General features: G+C 38.4%; 1 protein-coding gene across 1 annotated transcript in view; it reads right to left on the bottom strand.

Moving 5' to 3' along the window:
- The window catches only part of PDSS2 (decaprenyl diphosphate synthase subunit 2), a gene marked incomplete at its 5' end in the record, with an annotated part of 113,405 nt that overhangs the window by 5,653 nt on the left and 87,068 nt on the right, over nucleotides 1-20,684 (bottom strand). The window contains 3 exons of the mRNA XM_083857722.1: nucleotides 6,475-6,510; nucleotides 10,080-10,211; nucleotides 12,319-12,492. Coding sequence (XP_083713848.1) covers nucleotides 6,475-6,510; nucleotides 10,080-10,211; nucleotides 12,319-12,492 — 342 coding nt within the window. The remainder of the gene's footprint in view (nucleotides 1-6,474; nucleotides 6,511-10,079; nucleotides 10,212-12,318; nucleotides 12,493-20,684) is intronic.

The following is a 20,684-nucleotide window of genomic DNA, read 5'->3' as shown; positions in this document are numbered from 1 at the left end:
TTCAATAATTTTATGTAATGAACTTAACAAACTAAGTGCACAGAAGAAAAAAAAATCAGTGTATCCAGTATGGATGCATTATTTTTAAATTTGGATAGGAGCAGCTAATTTTTGCAGCAAATTAACAGAAAAGTAAAATTAACTGCTTTTATTTTTTACTTTACAAACTTTATTTAAGCTGCCTCATTAATTTCTTCTAAATATAAGAATCTGCTCTTTTAGTCTCTACTTATATGGCATATTTAATTTTGTGCGTATTTCCACTCGTAGGAACAATTTAATCCACACATCCTTCTTCAGAATGATATTCAGTAATTAAAACTGAATACAAGTCAAAACACAGATTGCTTAGCTACACTTTTCTCCAGTTGAACTGCTAGATATGCTGGAATACTGCATTTTTATTTTTAAGCTTTTGTTCAGACCATTGGCATTAAAGACTTACTTCATTCTAGAAGTGCCAAGACTCTGAAAAAAATCACCAACTGGGTTTTGCTAATTTAAATTCAGCTTAAAGAATAGTCTTGCAGTAGCACAGCCAAGCTGAGGCTCAGATGAGATGTGATCTCCTCCACAACATATCTGCACTGTTTTGCAATCTGTGCCCTTGCAGACCCTCAAAACTTTACTGAGCAAACCCATACTGGCTCTGCTTTGAGTGAGAGGCTGGACCAGACATCCCCCAGAGGTCCCTTTCAACTTCCATTACTGTATGATTCTGTGAGTAGAGTTTAAAGTACCATGTTTCTCAGTCTGTTTTTTTAAAAAAGGCAAAGAGAGGATTTCTCATCCATACCACAGAAGTGAAGGATTTGCCTTTCAGACCAACTGGTCTGGATTGTTGTTGGACAGAACAGCTGGTCTGAGGGCACCAAGAGGTCAAAGAGGAAAGCTATGAACTGCTGGATTTTGGAGACTGAAGAACTAAAGGAGTCAAAAACTAAGCAGGTGTTCAAGTACAAAGTCAACTAATTTCAAATCTTCTCTGCTGAGACATTTCTGCTCCATGAACCAAAGGAAAGAAGATTCCTTTCACATAGTGCTACCTGTAGGGAGCAACAAATTGGGGGCAGGGTGGGGTGGGAAGACTCACTGAATATATGGTGAATATTTTAGCTATAATAGACTTTATATGCAATGGCAGAAAGAGAGCACTGAAATGCTTGATTTTTTTTTTTTCCACGCTCCAACCTAGGATTAATTATTTCAGAGGGAAAATATCAAAAGTAACTTCAGATTTTTTTTTAATTTTGTTTTAGAAGGATGCTCCTATACCAGATATTTTGTTATCTAGTGAAATCTTTGAATATCATGCATCCTCTCTGATCCTAAAGTGAGCTAAAATATTCTACGTTTCTGAAGTGCACAGTACTTGCTGAAACAAAAAGAAACCCTCAAACCCAAAATCTAAATTTATCTGTGGCCAAGTGATGGAATAATGCTCATAATGTCTGCAGTGTTCTGCACTGGGTTTCCTAAATCTGTTTTCCCTTTTGTGGAAACAGCATGCTTAATAAGCACTGGTGTTTTAGACTGCTGTAATGTTAACCTTAAAAAAGTATCAACATATTTCATAGGTGGTAGATCAATTCTGTTGATTTTTTCCTTTATTTGCTGAAGAAGTACTTTGGAATGTTTCAGCATCCATTCTTGTGGCTGGGTGTAGGGTTGAGCTCTTCTTTCTCAAAAAACCCCCTGGACAACCACTTATTTGCATCACTTCACAACATCATAGGAATTTTTTTTTTTTTTTAAGTTTTTGTTGGCTATATGCAGCAGGATATGCCAGCTGAAACTGGAGCACAATTTATCAAATATTTTATGAGAAACTTTTTCTCTACCAAAGGTAAAGAAATGCATCTTCAAAGTGCCCAAAAGCCCTGCAGAAGCCTCCATCAGTAGAGTAGAATTTATTTTCTTTATTCGTCTGACAAACAGAAAAATTTTCTTTTTACTTCAAACTGAAACCTACCCTACAAGTAGGATGAGACCAAATGTGGGGAGGGTCATCCCCAACAGGAGAGGAAAGATGGCTGGCTTACAGGGAACACTGCTGTTACACAGCTCTTATAATACTCTGCCAAAAAATAACAAGCCATCCCGAGACACTGATTGATTGTACAGATTCATTATTATCTTACAAGGGACACCAAAGCCTTTCTATGTCTTTCACAATGAACATAACAAGACCCACTAGCTTTTAAATCTAAACAATGGCAGTTGTGAAGACCCTTTACCCAAAAGCATAATTTTCTTAAATCCCATGAATGTAAATAGTCATTGTTAATTGCCATCTTAGCACACAGAAGCAATCAACTTCATATTTATGTCAAAACATGTGATGATTATTCGCTTTAATGAAACAAAAGTTATGCTGGATTCTCACCCCAAAGAAGTGGGAAAATACCCACTGATTACAAAGAAAGATGCAACTGATTGTTGGTACTGGATGTACACCTTGATAATTCAGGTATTAATTTTTTTAAAAAAAAGAAAACTGCTTCATCTGAATGGTTTTGGATGCTTTTGTAGTACTACAAACACATCTAAAAAGCCCCATTTTCATTAAATCACTGACTATGCTGTGCTTTTTATCATACATAACAAAAGGCAGTGGTTGCTCCAAAACAAACAAGATAAATCATGCAAAACCAACACTGGTCATAAGCATCCACAAACAACAACTTTCTATTTTTAACTCTTTGCTGCATTTCAGGAGCAAGAGGGTGAACAGCCTGTGGCCTACAGTCCCATAACACACATCATGATGAGTCCCTAGCACGTTAACAAAGCCATGGGATGACTGTCCCTTACACTACGGGGCTGCAGACCTGCAGTCAGCACTGCACAGGATGGCTGCACTCGCCGTGGCAGTGGGCAAGGGCAGTCTGCATCTCTGGCTGGCACTGTGCTATTGTTATTTATTAGCAGCATGGCAGTAGGCTACCACTGAGAAACCTTCTTGTAGCCAAATGTGACCTTTCCCATTTTTCTTCTCTCTTTCCTACCATATGGGAAGTCAAGAGTTTAGTGCCACGCAGTGTATGAACAGCTGGATCTACCCCATCCTCACTCATCCCTTTCAGCACTGTACAAACTCAGCTCCCAGTGTTGATGTAGTGCACAATATTTCATATACAAACCAAGAAAGTATGTCACAGCATACTATGGCAGACTATGCCATGCTTTCAATGCCAGATTAGATGAAAGGCCTCTATAACAGACAGCTGAGCAAATGGACAGGGCTACAGTAAAAAAAAAAAGTTTTGCTATGTCCTCTCTCACTTGACTTAATTTATCTTTTCTGAATATTGCTTTAGAAAAGTAACAAATCATTGCAGAGCACAGTCATCGGCTGCAAAATAAATGATTTATTTTTTTATTTAGTATTATAATTTTTCTAGAGCCTTGGCCAGAAAACAAGAATTATTCCCAGCTTGCTCATTTCTGCTGCTAGATGGGCCTTTGTTACACTCCTTTAACAAGCCTGTATAATGCCAAGCACCATTAAGGCCTCAACTTCAGCAGAGAGTTTTTAATCAATATTATCAAGTGGTAGCAATTAAATTGAGAATCTCAATTTGTTGTTTGAGAATTACAGAGCTTATCTTGCATGCAAGGTATATGTAACATGAATAAAAGCTTCTTGATTTTAAGAAGTCTGAGATTTTTGCCACATACAAATGAGGAGGACAGGAAAGTTGCTGTTTCTTTCAATGGCATACATGAAATTTGTCACTCACATGCATTGATACTTTCCCTTTTGTTATCTGAGAAACACCACAAAAACAGCTGAAACAATTCTTTCATCTCTGGAAGAGACTTTCAAACATTACTATGATGGATCAATAATTTGTCTGGATGCAGTGTGATAGCATAGGAAAAGAGAGTGAAACACTCAGATACTAAAGTGAGAAAATATATTCAGAACACAGACCTTACTGCTTTTGTGATATAAAAATCCTTCTGATAAAAAGATGGAGCAAAGCTGGGATGAAAAATCCCTAAAAAATTTTGCAGAACATAGTGACCTTACTGACATGACAGTATCAGACCTAAACAAATTAATAGAAAGCATTTAATTTCTATATTTGTGTCAGAGACCTCACTAAACTTGCTAGTACAATGCAGGTATTTTTTTGCCAGTGAAAAAAATCAGGGCTACCATTTTAATATAACATGCATCAAAAGAACAATTCAAAATTCTTAAGTAGTCTCAAAACTGAAATAAGACTTTTGCCTTTTGAGAAGGCATGTAAATAAGTGGATCTCCATTTCTCAAATTTATCTTCATTATTTGAATTGAAAGTACAGCAAGCAAGGTAAAACTTTCTTAAGTAGGCTAACAGCTTTTGTATACATATATTTATGAATTTAACTAAAGGAATAATATCTTTATCTCAATTAAGTGGCACACTAAAGTTCATAATAAAAACTAAGAGAAGAAAAATAATTGAAACTTTCAAAAGTTCTACAGCTAGTTTTGGTGATCTATTATTAAATTAAAGGGGAGTTATTTCAAAGAGAAACAAGCTCCCAGATTTGATCAGGAATGTGAAAGTAACTGTATCAACTGAATTGAAAGATGAGAAGGGACTGTGATGGTGAGAAGAAAAGACTGAGCAACATGCAAAGCACTAGTGATGCAAGAGAAAAGACAACACAGCAAAAAGCAAAACAATAAATACAAATTTGTACAGCACAAGATCCCCTCTAATTGGCTGTGTGCGTGTGCTGGTCAAGTTATTCTGCTGGGGACAGCTACAGGTTCCTGAGTTCATTCAGCATAAATATAACTAATGACCACTTTTACTTAAATCCAAGAGAAAAGAGGAACGTGGTAGCCTCGGTTTTTGAAACTGACTTCTAAAAAAAAAACCCAAAAGCTACTGTTGTTTGAACTCACAAAAATCATGCACAATTTTTCACTATCATTCACCTCATAATATCTGTGCTTGTGCAAGAGATAATTACTCAAAGCCAGCAAAAATCATGAGCCTTCTGGCAGAAGTCAATTGCTCAAAATACAAAACTTGAAGGGCTTTCTCTTCTCCTTTACCTTTTATTCAAGTGTCCAAGTTGCTTAAGCATAATGTAAGTTTTAAAATGTCATGAGAAGGATCCAAGATCTGAAATAATTTCAGTCAAAGTACAGAATACTCTTGAAAAATATTTGATTTAGTAAAGCAAATTTAGATGCTTTTCTTTCCCCTTTGCTTTTTTTTTTTTTTTTTTAAAGTATGGAAATGACACTGTGTGGATCACAATTTTAACAATTAAAAGGAGAAAACTCATTCTGGACTTGCCAAAGTAAGCAACCTAGCTTAAACAGTCACAAGAATGTCCCTGAGACACATCTGAAGAATAAATTTGGTGCTCTCAGTGGTGAAAGAAAAAAAAGTGAAGAAAGAAAACTGATACAAGTGTGACTGGTGTAGAGAGCAACCTAAAAGCATAATGATTTTAAATAGCAAAGTAAGTTGAGATCCTTCTGACGTTCTAAGAGGAAGGAAGGGCGGAGAGGTTTTTTAATAATCCAAATTGCAATTTTTAAAAAATACAGAATAATTACAATAATCTGACCCATACTTGTGTGTTAGCCTTCCATATGAGCAGCAATCAGTCAGAGCTGTAACACTCTTCAGGCCCCACTTCAAGAAGCAATTCCCAATCATGCATTTGGCTCAGTAATTTATATATTATTTCCCACTGATGCTGAAGAAAACTGACTGGACCTCATGATCTGCTTAAGACTCAGAACAAGTCAGGCTCATGCTCAGTGTCCTGGGGACACAGTGTCATCTCTCTTCACCACAAGTGTGCTGTGTTCCAATATTTAACCAGGGGAACCTTGCCAGCCATCTCCTGCAGCCCTTTAAGAGTTTTAAGGTGTCCCAGCTACTTCCAGTAAAGCTACTTAGTTCAGGTCTGCCTTTATTATAGAGAAGTAGCAAATACAGTGCTGTAAAGCTAGAAGTTGTCATGGGGACTGGAAGAAACCAAATTATTGTATGTGTATATTTTTTAATAAATGATATGGGACTAAGGAGAGATTTAAAAAAAAATTAGTAGTGTACTCTACCAAGAGAGAGAGGCCACTGACAGGATCTAACCTGCAAATGACTCCAGGAAAAAAATAAATAAACCAGCAAAAGCCATCAGAAGCCTGGTCTGAAAATCAAGTTTGGGAAAGTAAATGGGAGAAATTACAGTAAAAATGATTATTCAATAACTACATTATTAAATTACTATTATTAGATACATTATCAAAATACTATTATTAAATAGCTACATTGTATTGTTACAGTACTGCTGTCTATTAGTAGCTTTTTAAAATCAAGAAATTGCATGAGCCACTCCCCCTTCCTTCATATACACACACACAACTTACAACCTAGGTTTAATAAGTTTCTCTCAACTGCCAAGAATATTCTTGAAAATATTAAAAATGAGATATAAATGAAATTTACCAACCTTCTTATAGTCCACAATGTTTCCTTTTCCTTGTGCCTTAAAAAGAAAGAGATTTTATATCAGACACTACATACTACAAACTAGAGTTGCAAGAATAAAGAATGCAATTAAATGAGCTACTACTTTAAACATAACTTACTTTCTTTAGGAATCTGATACAGAAAACCCTAAAATACAACCAAATGTGTTACCAGCTTACACTACATAGTTCTGTTTCAGATGAGAGCTGCAGATACTCAGTGTAATTTTTAGTCTTTTTTATTATGACTTGTAGTTAAACATTTGGTGAATCCAAAATGTTTTGGTCTTAAGAAATCTTGCTGTTTGCATTAATTAATCTCTCCCATGAGATTCTGAAATAAACTATGCTTCCTATCAGCAATAACAGGATTTACGTTCTTTAAAGAGAACTCTCTGTATAGCTACAGAGACAGCAGTCTAAAGCTCCCAAAAGGAGCTGTTGGACTCTGTCAGAGCTGTTACACCCAGGTTAGAGGCGTCTTTGATTTAAGTACCAGCATCACCTTTTCAGTAAGCGACAGATAAATACGACCTGTAACTCTCAAAACATCCAGAAAGAAATACAAATAATTTTTAAATTTCTTCTTGCCCAGATGTAGGCAAATATGTAGCCCAACTTCCTGAATTTTGTCACAGAATAATATAGAAGATGTCTTTCTCACTTGCTGGCAATGCTCTGACAGAACCAGAGCATTAGCGCTTAACTAACCTGAAAACTCTTCCCTGAGATCCGATCTGGGTGGGCCATTATCCAAATTCATCCAACTCCAGCTCTTCTCTTTCCAGGTTCATTGAGAGAAAAAAAAAATCTCCTGTTTCTTTCTCTCTAGCTTCCTCAAGGGAAGACCCCAAACCTCAGTTCTTCTGCAATGTGTCTCCTCAAAAGATGTAGATTAGGACCACTACTTCTCCATGTCCTCTGGGGGCTTCAGAGATCAGCCCAAAGGAACAGACCAACTGGGATAACAAGAAGAGCTGAGACCTGCCCTGAAGAGGAACTGTGTGGCAAGTACAGCTTCAGAGAGATGTTGCCAAGATGGCCCAGACTTGAAAAATTAATTAATTTTTGTAAAGGAGGAAAAATGAAATAGAGAAAAGAACTGATGAGAGACTAAACAAACTGAACATGAAGGAGAACAGTAGATAACAGAACTGATTCCTCTAAAGGAGAAAGGGGATTGATCCACAAAACTCTGTTGCTTCTCTCTTTAGTCTTCTCAGAGCAAGCTTTTCTGGAATGCATGTTAAGACAGCCTGACAGCATTTGGGAGTAGCAAAACCACTGCCAATCACTGTTTCCTTATTTGTATAGTCCCATCTTTGATTTGTTAACTTTTATTCACCTGATTGGATCTTATAGCTTCTTCAAAATATATCTAGTAGTTGTATTGTATATTAGAACAACAGAAACATGTTACTTAACAAGTGATTGCCTATATGCAGATTCACACTGCAGCAGAGAATCTGACAACATGTTTGAGGAAGATGCTTTTCAGCTGCAGCAATACCAGGAAAGGTGTGCTCAGTGTGCCTCCTCCTGTGCTTATTCTCATTACCAACAGCAAGAATATTTTCTCATGATCTGCTCCTGTCAAGCATTCAAGTCAGTGGTTGTTGTGCTCCTCCAGGAAGCAACCTCATCCAATCTGACTCCTAAGCCTTTTTTACTACAGCTACACCATTGTTTGTTGTTTTTTTTTTTTTTTTTTTTTTTTTTTTTTTAATCCTCACAGTAGTACTTTGCCTCTCTAACTTTTTCTAACCCTCATCTCATTCACACAGATGGGGTTTTTTTACCTTTTACATCAGACTTGCTCAACTGGTTAAGCTTCTGACGGCCTGAGTGCATTGCAAGTACTTTACCTATTAAAACCATACAAATGACACTGCACAAGGAGGTGGCTTATGAGTACACCCTTATGAGCACTGCCAGCGTGAGGAAGTCTCTGGTTTAAGTGCTTGGCCTACACTGGATGTCACATAGTGAAAGTGACTGTGCATGATATCACAAAGAGCTTGTAGTTAATCAAAGATAACTTTCCTCTCTATACCAACACAAGCCAAGAAAGGCCCCTGGACTAGGTGTTCCATACTGTAGTTGGTACTAGTGGTAGCATAATAAATACCATGTATAAAGTATACATATAATAAAAAAAATGTATGAGGTACAATAGTTCTAGTAGATAGCAAATAGTTTTGCATAGTACATGTCACTTGGCACCTCCACTCTGTTCACACAGAACTGCGTCATTGTTTCTATAATGCCCACTTTTGGTATGAAAATCTAGTAAGCAGACAGACGGCACTCCTGGAGTCCTGCAACCTCTTCTAGATTCTGCAGATGGGAAATTGTTTCAAAGCTTTTATACACTGTGCTGTGGAAATGCCATTATTCTCCAACTGCAATCATCCAAATCCATTTACATTCAACTCACAAATGAGCCTTGTGTTGTGACTGTTGAGTTCCAAAAATCCTCATCATGCTTTATGAACTACCAGTCCCTAATTCCAAAGTGACAATAGGTTTGCTTCATTTTAAGCAAAGGAAGTTTATACCCCTCCTCTCTACTACTGTAGGACTGTAGATTCTGCATACACCTCCCAAGATTTCATGGCTGTAGAGACCATGCCTCTTGCTTGCAATATGTGAAGGCAGGTTAGAGTGCAGAACTAGGCAGAGGTTTAGACTCCACATCCTGTACCTGATTCCTCTGCTTTCAAATCAGCAGAGAAAGGAGCCACCAGCAAGCACATCTTGAATGAATATGCCTGCACATAGCCAGCTTCTTATTGAAGGCAGCAGCCTTTCTAACAAACTGTATAACAACAAGCATGAATTTCCAAATGGCAGTCATCACTGCTGTTTAGACAGACAAAACATGTCCAACTGATGTGGGAACTCAACAGAATGCTTAATTTTGGCCATTTTGGTGCTTCCCCCTCCCCCTTGCTGTCTTCTACAGTTATCTATTTGTGCTTCAGCAACATCCAGGAAGCTATTCATGGACCTGAATCTTGCTGTGGTACCTGATAGTTACCACACAGTTATTTTATTCTTACTGCCTTCCTCATGTAAAAATTAGAGGAAAAGAGTAGGTAAATAAGAGAATTAAGAACAAGGGTATCAGACAGCTAGATCTCAAAACTATTTTGTGGTGGCCAGAAAGCCAAGCCTCACAGATCTTTCCTCTTCCACTGAAAATTACTACTCCCAATGTTGTGTTGGCAGAAGGAAATGTGTGCCTACCTTTCAACCATTGTGATGGTTGAAGTTCTCTGCTTTAAACTGCCAGTGAAAGTAGCTTTACTAAGACGTGGGATTGCACAAGCAGTGCAGAGAAACACACATATGCTCCACACAAATGAATCTGCCTGTTACATTGATATACAAAAGTCTGACAGAGCTTGACTGTCAGGTCCCTCAGCTTCCCCTTGTTTAAGTGTGGATGAAAGAGGTATTAAGCAATGGAGAGCATAGGGAAACCTCTTGTTAATTTTTAAGTTCCTTTGCAGATTGAAAGTATAGATAGGAAGAAATGAACACATGGCAAAACCAGGAAATTATGAACAGTGCTTTATTTTACCTCTCTAATCTGTTTAAGCCATGCCTCCCTTCCACGGAATTCCTGATGAAGGATTGCAGGAGCAGAATTCAAACTGAAGGCTATGGTGTCACTAGAACTTTCTCTAACAAATGGCTGCAGGTCCGAATGTAGCTGAAAAAGAAGAACACACACAATTCAGTTCCCAGGAACAGTTGATGCATATCCACCCACTTCTCAAATTGAGGTCCACATCCTGATTCTACACCTACTCGCCACTTCCTACTTTGACACTTGCACTGTAGTTGCACTTTTTCAAGTTTGGGGGAGGGATAGAAAGATATTGAAAGCCTTGCAGTGGTGGAAAGATGTGGCAAAGAGAAGCATGTACAGAGTCTGCAAAGATACAGATAAAGGACAGCTTGCAGAACTGGGCAAGCCATGGGACACAGCCAGGTAGGAGACTGGAGTGGCAAGAAACAGACAAAATATAAAGGAGAGAATGATCCAGTCTCTGGTGGGAAGAAGATCAGGTTTAAATCTGTGCAGAGTACTACATTCTACTTTTGAGTACCTGAGGAAGCAGATACAGTATGACCTTCCTTCTGACAAAGTTAATGCTACATAGCTAGGAGCTCTCTATGAAAATTATGCAATCCTTAATACACAACTATGTGTCAATGGTGAATATATTAATATTAAAGCATACACAAAATATTAAGGATATAACTGCACTTGAAGTAATTTACTGGTAGAATTGTACCTAGTAATAGCATATAGTAGCATTTCTGTGGCAGTAAAACTGTGCTTTATAAAACCACTTCCTTCTCCTGTAGGAACTAGAAACTGCATAAATCAACTCAGCTGAAGCAGATGGGAGGTCTGTCTGCCTGTCTCAAGCTACATCTAACCTTACAAGTGATGCAATACAGCAGAAGCAGATCTGTATTTTCCTCTGGACTAACTCTAGCTGCAGACCCAATGTCTTCTAGTGGAGGTCAGAGACCTTGTCCAGGAAATGCTACTGCTGTAGAGGTGTAGGATGCTCCTGTCCAGATGTGGTGACCTCCCTCCTTATCTTCTAGGTGCCCTCTATGGAAGTTCCCTCCACAGCAGTTTATTCAGAGGGTATATGGCTCAGCCCATGCTGCTGCAGACAATTGAGCCTCACAGTACAAATCTCTGCATGGCAGCAGCCAAGACCCAACACATGTACAGACTGGGGAACGAGAGGCTGGAAAGCAGTGCTGCAGAAAGGGACCTGGGCATCCTGGCTGATGACAAGTTGAACATGAATCAGCAGTGCCCTGGCAGCCAGGAGGGCCAACTGTGTCCTGAGGGGCAGCAGGCACAACATCACCAGCTGGGCAAGGGAGGGGATTGTCCCACTCTACTCTGCACTGGGGCAGCCTCACCTCCAGTGCTGGGGGCAGTTCTGGGTGCCACAATATAAACAAAGGCACTAAGTCATTAGAGAGTGTCCAAAGGAGGCTACAAAGATGATGAAGGGTCTTGAGGGGAAGCTGTATGAGGAGCAGCTGAGGTCATTTGGTTTGTTCAGCCTGGAGGAGACTGAGGGGAGACCTCACTGCGGTTTTCAACATCCTTGAGGAGATGTGAGGAGAAGAGGAGCAGCAGGCACTGATCTCTTCTCTGTGTGCCCAGTGACAAGACCCAAGGGAATGGCTTGAAGTTGTGCCAGAGAAGGTTTAGGTTGGATATTAGAAAAAGATTCTTCACCCAGAGAGGGGTTTGGCACTGGAACAAGCTCCCCAGGAAGTTGTCACAGCACCAAGCCTGAGAGAGTTCAGAAGTGTTTGGACAATGTTCTCAGGCACAGGGTGTGACTGTTGGGGATGGTCCTGTGCAGGCCCAAGAGTTGGGTTTGATGATCCTTGTGGATCCCTTCCAATTCAACACACTCTATGACATGTTTCCTCCTGCAACTCCTGTTAATGGGACATTTGATTTAGGAATAATGTAGGAGCAGAGAAGGTAAAGTTTTAAGCTGCTGCAGAAAGATGTGCTAGAAGGACGTTAACAGAGCCTTTAATGTAATGAGCTCCATTGCTCATTACATTTTGGTGGTTCACAAGCTCTGTTCATACCAACAGTTTCTGCAAACATCTCACTTCATACAGCAGTCAAATTTCTCAATACTCACCGGCTGGCTAAAGTCTACATCATAAGTCATACAGTATACAACAGAGCTCACGAGCAACACGTCTTACAAGCCTTTCCTTCTATGCTTAAGCTCCCAGAACAAAAGGAAAAGGTGTACCTTATGACTCATAGACATATGCTTCCCATACTGGAATGCCATGTCCTGGATCTCAGCGCTGTGCTTTGCTAGCTCCATTGCAGCCTGGCAGCTCTTTGCCAGCAAGGCACTGTGTGACAGGAAAACCTGCTCCTTCCACCTAGATATGCCAATATCATCTGTGAGGCAGTTCTCCTGAAAATGAAACAAAGGCTAACATGAAAACACCAGAACTACACATGTCAGCTCACAGAAGTTAATAGTGTGGCACAGGTGAGTAATGGGTGGTAAGTAACAAAACAAAAAGAACACTGGGCGCCATGGTGCCAAATAAATTCTTTTAGGGATGAATAGAGGAAAAGTATCAGAATAAATATATTAGCAACTTCAAACAAAAACCTTTTCCATTCTCTTCTCAAAAAGTACAATGCAAAATATGTGGAGCTGTCAACAGATTCAACACAAATCTTTTTTTAATTACTGCAGCATCACACTGAACATTAACAGCCAACGATAGCCCTCATGAGGGACTGGGGAGAAAACCCCTCACAACCAAAACTTCAAAACAACTCCAAAAAGCAACCACCCCCCTGCTCTGCCCCAGAGTACACCTGCACTTCAGCCCTTTCCCAGTTACCAAGAACCAACAATCCCAAACAAACTTGAGAAGTCCCTACAATTTGTCCTTTGTAGTCAAGGGAAAAACTCTAACAGGTGTTGAAAATTACAGACTGCACTGAAAAAATGAAGGGCTGTGAGAGAGGACTTGTAGCTCTTCTGCTCCCACATTAAGGGTGAGGAGTGACTGAAAGTGTTAAAAAAATAGAATTGTGATTTAGAAGTGTCAGGGATTAATTAACTTTCTCAGAGGCTGATAGAGGCATCTCAGTTATGCCTCTACTGAACTTTACCACCTTGACTGTAAGGTCAGAGATGCTCAACCCATCTCAAAATCTTTTGTATCCAAAGTATTTATTTGGATTACTTTCCACAGTGTTTTAATTAACACAAATCAAATACTTTCTCCCAAAATCCAAATTCAGCTGTCATTCCTTTGGCTCATAAGGTGTTAATATGCCACTAATTCACTCATGTCTTCAAAGCTAGACATTACTTTAATCTGTCTCACATACTGTCATGCCTTTAGGTACTCTCTAAGGAGGGGGAGAAACATCCCCAAAATCAGAAAAGATCTCAGCAGTTTTGCTTAGAAAAAATAAAATCAATAACGAAAAGATACAGAGAAAAAAATAAAGCACAAAAATGTTAAAAATTTTGTAATTTCTCAATTCAGCTAAATCTGTAACATACAGTAAGCCAAAAGATATTCTTTAAAAGAGTAATATAAAAACCTCTCTCATAAAACAAACCTTTTCCCTCAAAGTGATGTCAATTAAATTACTTAGAAATGAGCAAGTAATACTGTGTGACCCTATAGTTTTCTAGCAAGGTATTATCTGTCATGAAATCAGTAACAAATGAAATAGAATCCATCCGTTCAGCTCTAATTTTCCTCCCTTATGGATATCACCCAGAAGTGCTGTGTTACAAGGGAGAGGATAATTTGAGACTAATGGAAAAAGTAGGAGAATTCTGCAATGCCAAGTAACACAGAGCTGTATCAAAATGCCTTTGCTTTCAGACATACTATTAAGTTATACAAGGAAAGTGAAGAACAGAGAAACCACATGTTTGCTGTTATGCATACGACAACTTACAAAGTCAAGCCTAAACTTTCCTCTCTTTCTGTATTTTTGTTTTAATATCTTAATTCAGCCCAGAGCATGTGCAAATTCCCATGACTGGCAAAATGTCAAAATGAGCATTTAATTCAAGTAGTTTCCCATATATCAAGTCTCTTTTTTTTTTTTCATTTAGATATAGGTCAATTTATTTTAAATTTAAGATCAGGAGCTGTCGGAAGATGAAACACAATCTTTTCCTTAACAACCAATCTGCTCAGTGAAAAAACAGTATTTACTAAAATTCGCTGGATGATACTGAAAATTGGCAGTGATTTTTATAATCATTTGTTTTACATCCAAATAAGAAAAAAATACTCTAAAAAGGTATCCCAAAACAATTTTGAGGTTAACGAAATCTTTCAGAAGATCCATGTTGAAAATTATTGCTTTCTGGAGCCTTTGCGCAGCAAGAGCAATGCAGACATTATCCAATATCAACTGAAGGAACTGAAGAAGCTTAAACAGTCACTGCAATTCAAGGTATAGAAGAAAATTAATTCTATGATTTGTTACAAAAATATATTCCTAAACAAGTTTGAATTCCATTAACAGGATTGAAAATGATGGCAGAAAAAGTTACTGCCCACTACGTGAACATTATGTAAAAGCTTCAAGCACCTAAAATGAGCATCTAATGTCAAAAAACCCACAAGAACTGAACACATATTTGGAGACTGAAATCTTGAAAACATAAGTATTGTAAATCTCTGGGCTACAGAAACAAGCCAGTCGTAAAAAGGCTTTATGTCCATATGGATATGCTTTAGCATACGAACTTGCAAATGCCAGAATATAGCTGATTTTAATCACAGAACTTCTTATGACCACATACCCCTAAAGCTTCTGCTGCTTAAGACAGAGGCAGACACATCCTTTCTCCAGCAAAATTTTCCAACAATGCCATTTTTTCCCAAGCTTAACTCTCATGTTATACATAAAGTGCCTGCCAACCACACTGCATTCTTACAAGGGTATGTAGGACAATATCTAAACACTATTTTACAAACATCAAGGGAAAACCCAAACTAGTTCTAGATTGCAAAGGCCATAAAATCTGATATCATGACAACTCTTACTACTTCTAGAGAAATTTTCCCTGCTTTGTAAGCTTTGTTTTGTTTTGTCAGCAGTGGGTATAAAAGTGGACATTAGCTGGCCCAGAAGGAGCCAGCTAAAAGTCTTTTTATAAGACTTTCTTATAAAAAACTCTCTAAAGTCAAATGAATTCTAGTTGTAGTTGACAGTGCTCAGACATTTGATTAACTAATGCCTGTGAACTGACGTCATTCACAAACTCTGTCACCAAGAAATGGGTGCAGATCACAAGCACTCCTGATGCTGTCACTGTGGAAGGTGGTGGTGGATGAAGAGAGCTGAACCCCTCACCATCACTGGAAGAAAATAGACAACTCCAGACAGTTTGCATAATGTCAGCATGAGAGCACAGGGAAAATATCCAAATCCAGCTCTGTCAATCATCATTTTCAATGAGGAATGAAGAACAGCTGAGGGTGCTCCCATTTTACTATTGGCAAGGTGAATTACTGTCTTGTTAGAGATTGTCTAGTTGAGATTTTTTTTTTTTTAATTAAACTACTTCCATAATTTAAACTGTGTTTAAAACAATCACCTCAGGAAACAAAAAACTTCTAGAAAATGAAACTGTGGGACAAAATATGTGATCATAACCATCAGGAAGGGCAGCCCTTAGTGATAGTACCAAGGATCCCCAGTACAAAAGCAACACTTAAAATAGCACAGTTTGAATTATCTCACTAAAGAAGATTCTTAGATGAGGCCCAGCCAAAAATGTATTAAGGAAATATGACTGAAAAACATGTCTTAAAAGTGTACTAACCCATTTGCAAAACCAAGAAGAAGCAGAAGTCGGAGACTTTAAACTTTAGCTATAGTTTGTAACAGAGCCCTTCATTTATATCCATACCATGGCAGCTCTTTCTTAATCATCTGCTGTTGCACAAAATGATCCAAACATCTGAATCATTTATATCAAACATTAGTTCAGTTCTCAATGGGCAAAAAATCCACAGACTAACACAGAAATAATTTCATATTGCATATTCAAAGTTTTAAATTAGGTAGTTCAAGAACTTCTATCTTACATTAATAAAATCCAATGCAACTGTGAATCACTCTACCAGTAGCAAGACTCTGTAAAACATTTCACACATGGTTCACATAAGCTTTCAGCAGATGTATTCATACTTGCTGAACATGACAGGGCATGTTTTATTGGTCTATTAATACCTGTCTTCACTGCTTTTGGAGGAACAAGGGTGTCTGGAAATGGGTCAATAAAGCAAGCTACTGACTACTTTTATCATGACACTGTAAAAAAACAACACCCGGGTTTAAAAGAAAAAGTTTGTAAACTTATCATAAAGATTAATATCTCTTCACATCTGTTACTTTTAAATCTCTCAGGAAAAAATTAGTATTTAAAAGAACAAAAGCAGTAAATAAATAACACTGGCCTTCTTTCTAGCTATGCTCCTTTTCCCCCAACACATTTTCCTGCTCTTTTCACAGATGCTCTTTACTCAAATTCCTTATTTTATGTTTTTCTTTTGTCTTGCAACAAAAACATTTGTTTAAAAAAAGTGAAAACTCTGGCTCTGCTGCCCTGCTAAAAGGTGGTTTACATGACCCAAAATATATTTGATTTACCTCTTATAATAAAATTACAAACAAATCCCTTACTTATAATACAGACTCATAGCAGTCCAGTTGAGGGACATGTGCAGTATTCCAAAAATAACCCACAAAGCAGGGCCAGGACCAAACATCAAAGAAGCATAGGCACAACTCACTGTATGCAGCCCATCCTTTCCCAGAAAATAAACTAATTTTCATTTAAAAACCCTACAGTGGTCTAAAATAAATACCTGTTAATTCACTGCTTGATACAATGAGTACTTGCTATTAATGCCTTTATTGTTTAAACATGTTTTATATATTATGCACAGCTTTCACAAAAATGCATCAAAAATTCCTAACAGCTCTTCTGGCCATCAGTGGAACATGTTGGGAATGATCCTGTCTTACATAATAGCCCCACTTTAACACTATAATGAGCTTTGCTAATGCACATTTATCATCAGTTAGATATTCTGAAGAGAAGAAAAAATCACCAAAACCCTACCAAGTTATTTCCCCTCGAAGTCCCTCATGCTTTAAGATTACAAGAGCATTCTGGAAGGTTAAGCACAAGAGCCAACACACTGAAGTCCCTCTCTTGACTCTGCTGTTTGACCTTGAGCTTCCTTGTGTCTCTTACTCCTGTTCAGTGAATTGCCAGGAATACTAAAGTAACCCCCCCTTAGTATTTGTTAAATGATCTGGAATATTAAAAGAGAGGGGGTTTATAAATATGACAGTATTCTCTGAGTTGGTAAACATGTTAGAAGCCTTCAGCCTCCTAAAAGTTGAAAACAGAGACTCAGAGCAATGATTTTTTTCTGTTAAAACAGATAACTATGATCCACAACTGAAGGCCAGACTAGACAATTTTCACCTGCTTTTTACTCCCAAATTAGACCTAGATTTAGGGAAGGCAAATGGAACTGGGAAGAATGTCCTTCACTTGCAGAATTTTGGGCTGAGAGGGGATTTAGCACAGAAAACTGCATTAGTTTATCATATGACCCTTTTCAGCTCCAGGTTATAGTCCAGCATATAAGCTTAATATTGCTAATGCAGTATCTTAAAACACAGTAGCTGTTTGTTACTTTGAACATGAGTGACAAGGCTTAACCTTCAGGCTGTGTCAAAGCCTACACTTCGTAGTTTGGTTTGTCCCTTCAAATAATGATGTAAAGTTAAACATTAGCTTTTTCTTTCCTGGTTTCACACAGATCTAATGACTTACCTATGCAGAAGAGATGAAGAATGATCAAACAGAATGCACTAAAATGGGACAGCTGTAGGATTGCACATCACTGTGCAGAGGAAAAAAAACAGTAATGGAGCTGTCAAATAATTACATTCATTATATGTATTAAAGAGTAAATCAGGTCAGTCTTGTTAGGTCAAATGATTCTTTGAACTTTCCTACTGGGTTATCCAAATGAAGAAGACTGAAACTTTTTTTTAAATTCATGAACTTACGGTCTCAGAGAAGAAAGGTTAGCTTTGCAGAGATATTTTTGTATTTTTTTTTTCTGCCTACCATTCAGGTAGACATTCAGCAAAGTTCAAAACAACTTGGTGCTAAGTTAGTTTATTTTATGGTACTAAAGAGCTTTAAAACAACTGCATTAAGGACATTTAACATATAAAGTACAGTTTTCTTGCCTCAGAGAAAAAAAACCAAAAAAACAAGGTGAGAAGATATCCTTTTGCTTTTCCAAAAATTAAGACATTTCCAGCAATGAAAATGCCATTACTAGCATCCATATGCCCTATTCTTAAAAAGAAAAATAAGTTTGACATTTGAGATTTAGATGTGGAGCAGATTAAAGCATTTGTCTTACCTCTGGAAAATGTCGTTCACAATTTTGTTTCAATCAAATTGCAATTAGGGAACGAGAGAGGATGCACAAAGGACACAAATAAGACAGACCAACAACTGAACGAGTCTGTTTGCCAATCTTTGCCAAAGAAATGTGCAGGACATGAATGGGACACTGCCTGGGCAGAACAGTGCGAGGAGAGCAGCAGGGATATGTCTCAGCACAAGGAACTGAATTTCTCAGAGAACTAGACAGAAAAAATTAAAGCATATGCTACACCTTGTTGTAGGTCTCATCAGAAGCCACACATTACCCATTATAAAGGCTGAACTTCAGACACTGTCATGTAAATTACTCTATTACACCACCACACTAATTGTGTTTTGAGTTAACTGGGCTCCCCTTAGGAAGGGTACAGTGTACTTTCAACTCTCCTTAGACAGAAATAGTCACTGAAACAAAATAAGTCTTTGCTATTTGTAACTGGGCCAGGGCAGGGTAAATGTCATGCAGCTGTGCTTAGTTTATCTCACACTTCCCCTTGCAATCCACACGTGTGGAGGGCTTCAGTAAAAAGAATGACTAAGAAAGAAAAGATTAAGATCTTCTGCAGTGGCAGGAACCCAAATGAGTCCACAAGATTTCTCATTTACAGAGGGGCCATGGTTTCAATAAAATGCAGTTCCATTGCTGAGATGAACCTGTAGAGCTTTACCTCTATACATGACAAAGTAGAAAGTGGATGAATGTTTTTTTAATATATCTGGAATCTACTTGTACTTAGAAACCTGCTGGAATATGGAAAACAACATTTCAACTATTCTTGTCAAAAATCTCAAAGATGTCATCTGTTTTAGCATATAACCCTGAGCACAGTCCTTGGGAGCAACACTGAAGGCTGAGGTCAGTTTATGGATGGGTTAAACACAGCAGGTGCAGAAGCACCGCCAAGTTCTCAACGTCGCCTTCCTGCCACGCTTCCACCCAGGATCCACTCCTGAAAGGTGCCAGAGGACACTCCAGGCATGCCATCCTTTCTGTGCATGCCAGGGAGCCACGGGCCCCAGGCAGCTCCTGAGTGTGCCATTACTGCTGTCCTGCTGGAGGCTCTCACTCAGCTCAGCAGTGTGATCATTCCCTTCCTAACTGGTTTCAGTCAAAGTGACAGGGATACACCTCAGCAAGGTTAGTTTTAGTGACACGAGTTAGCTGCTGCAGAGCAGGAGAGACAGAGTGTCCAAGGGAGGAGCACCCTCAGAACCTGCTGTTATCCAGTGGCACTCTCCACTTGCCCACTGTGGTTTGCTTGGGCAGGAAGGCATCTACTGTAGCAGCAGCCCATGAGAATAGCATTTTAGCATGGTATCAGTTTTGTTACATATGACAACACAGCAATAGCAAACCAGAGCTGCAGTTTCAGTACACAACACCTGCTGAACCATAAGACTCAGGTCTCCAAGGCACATGAGACAATGCCACTAGAAGTGGATCTATCTGCCTCAATGGATTGCAAGATCAATACTCACATATACACAGTGTTCATCAGTGACTGAAAACTTGCTATGATAAAACCTGCAGAGGTTATGGCAACTTTAAATCACTGATTTTATTGCACGTGTTAAGACACAGTCATAGTAAACGAAAAATACTCTTTTTTGCTCCAACATGCAAGCCTACTTCAAGAATGGCCTCTAGAAATTTCCTTAAATATTCTAGTAAAAATACCGACATCTAAATTGACCAATTTTCATTACCGTTCTTGCCAAACAATAACACAGAATATCTGCAACTGCCTTTGATGAAATGCAAGATTATTTGCTGTAAAATGCTGGCAGCTATTATCTTGGCCCAGGCTGACTTCTGAAATATGTGCACAGTGACTTCTGAAGGAGAAGAACACAGTGCTATACTCCTAGCACTCCAGGACAAAACTCAGAAAAAAGGACCCGTTTTGAGTTTGGGAAGAAGCATTTTGTAAACTTCTTTGGGCTTGGAAACAACAGGTTTGACATGAAAATATTAATGATGTTGACAACACTGTAATGAATACCTCTAACAGAACCTTGACTAGGAACTTCTGGAAGCATTTGGAAAGCCTGTAGTAAGATGTGCCGAGAGCTCCTGGTAATTACACATGGTAATATTTTATTAAGCACAAAAATGAAATAGT

Source organism: Zosterops lateralis (assembly GCF_965231275.1).
Source record: "Zosterops lateralis genome assembly, chromosome: 3".
Lineage (NCBI taxonomy): Eukaryota > Metazoa > Chordata > Aves > Passeriformes > Zosteropidae > Zosterops > Zosterops lateralis.
Note: the sequence above shows the minus strand (reverse complement) of the source record. Positions and strands in the feature narration are given on the sequence as shown.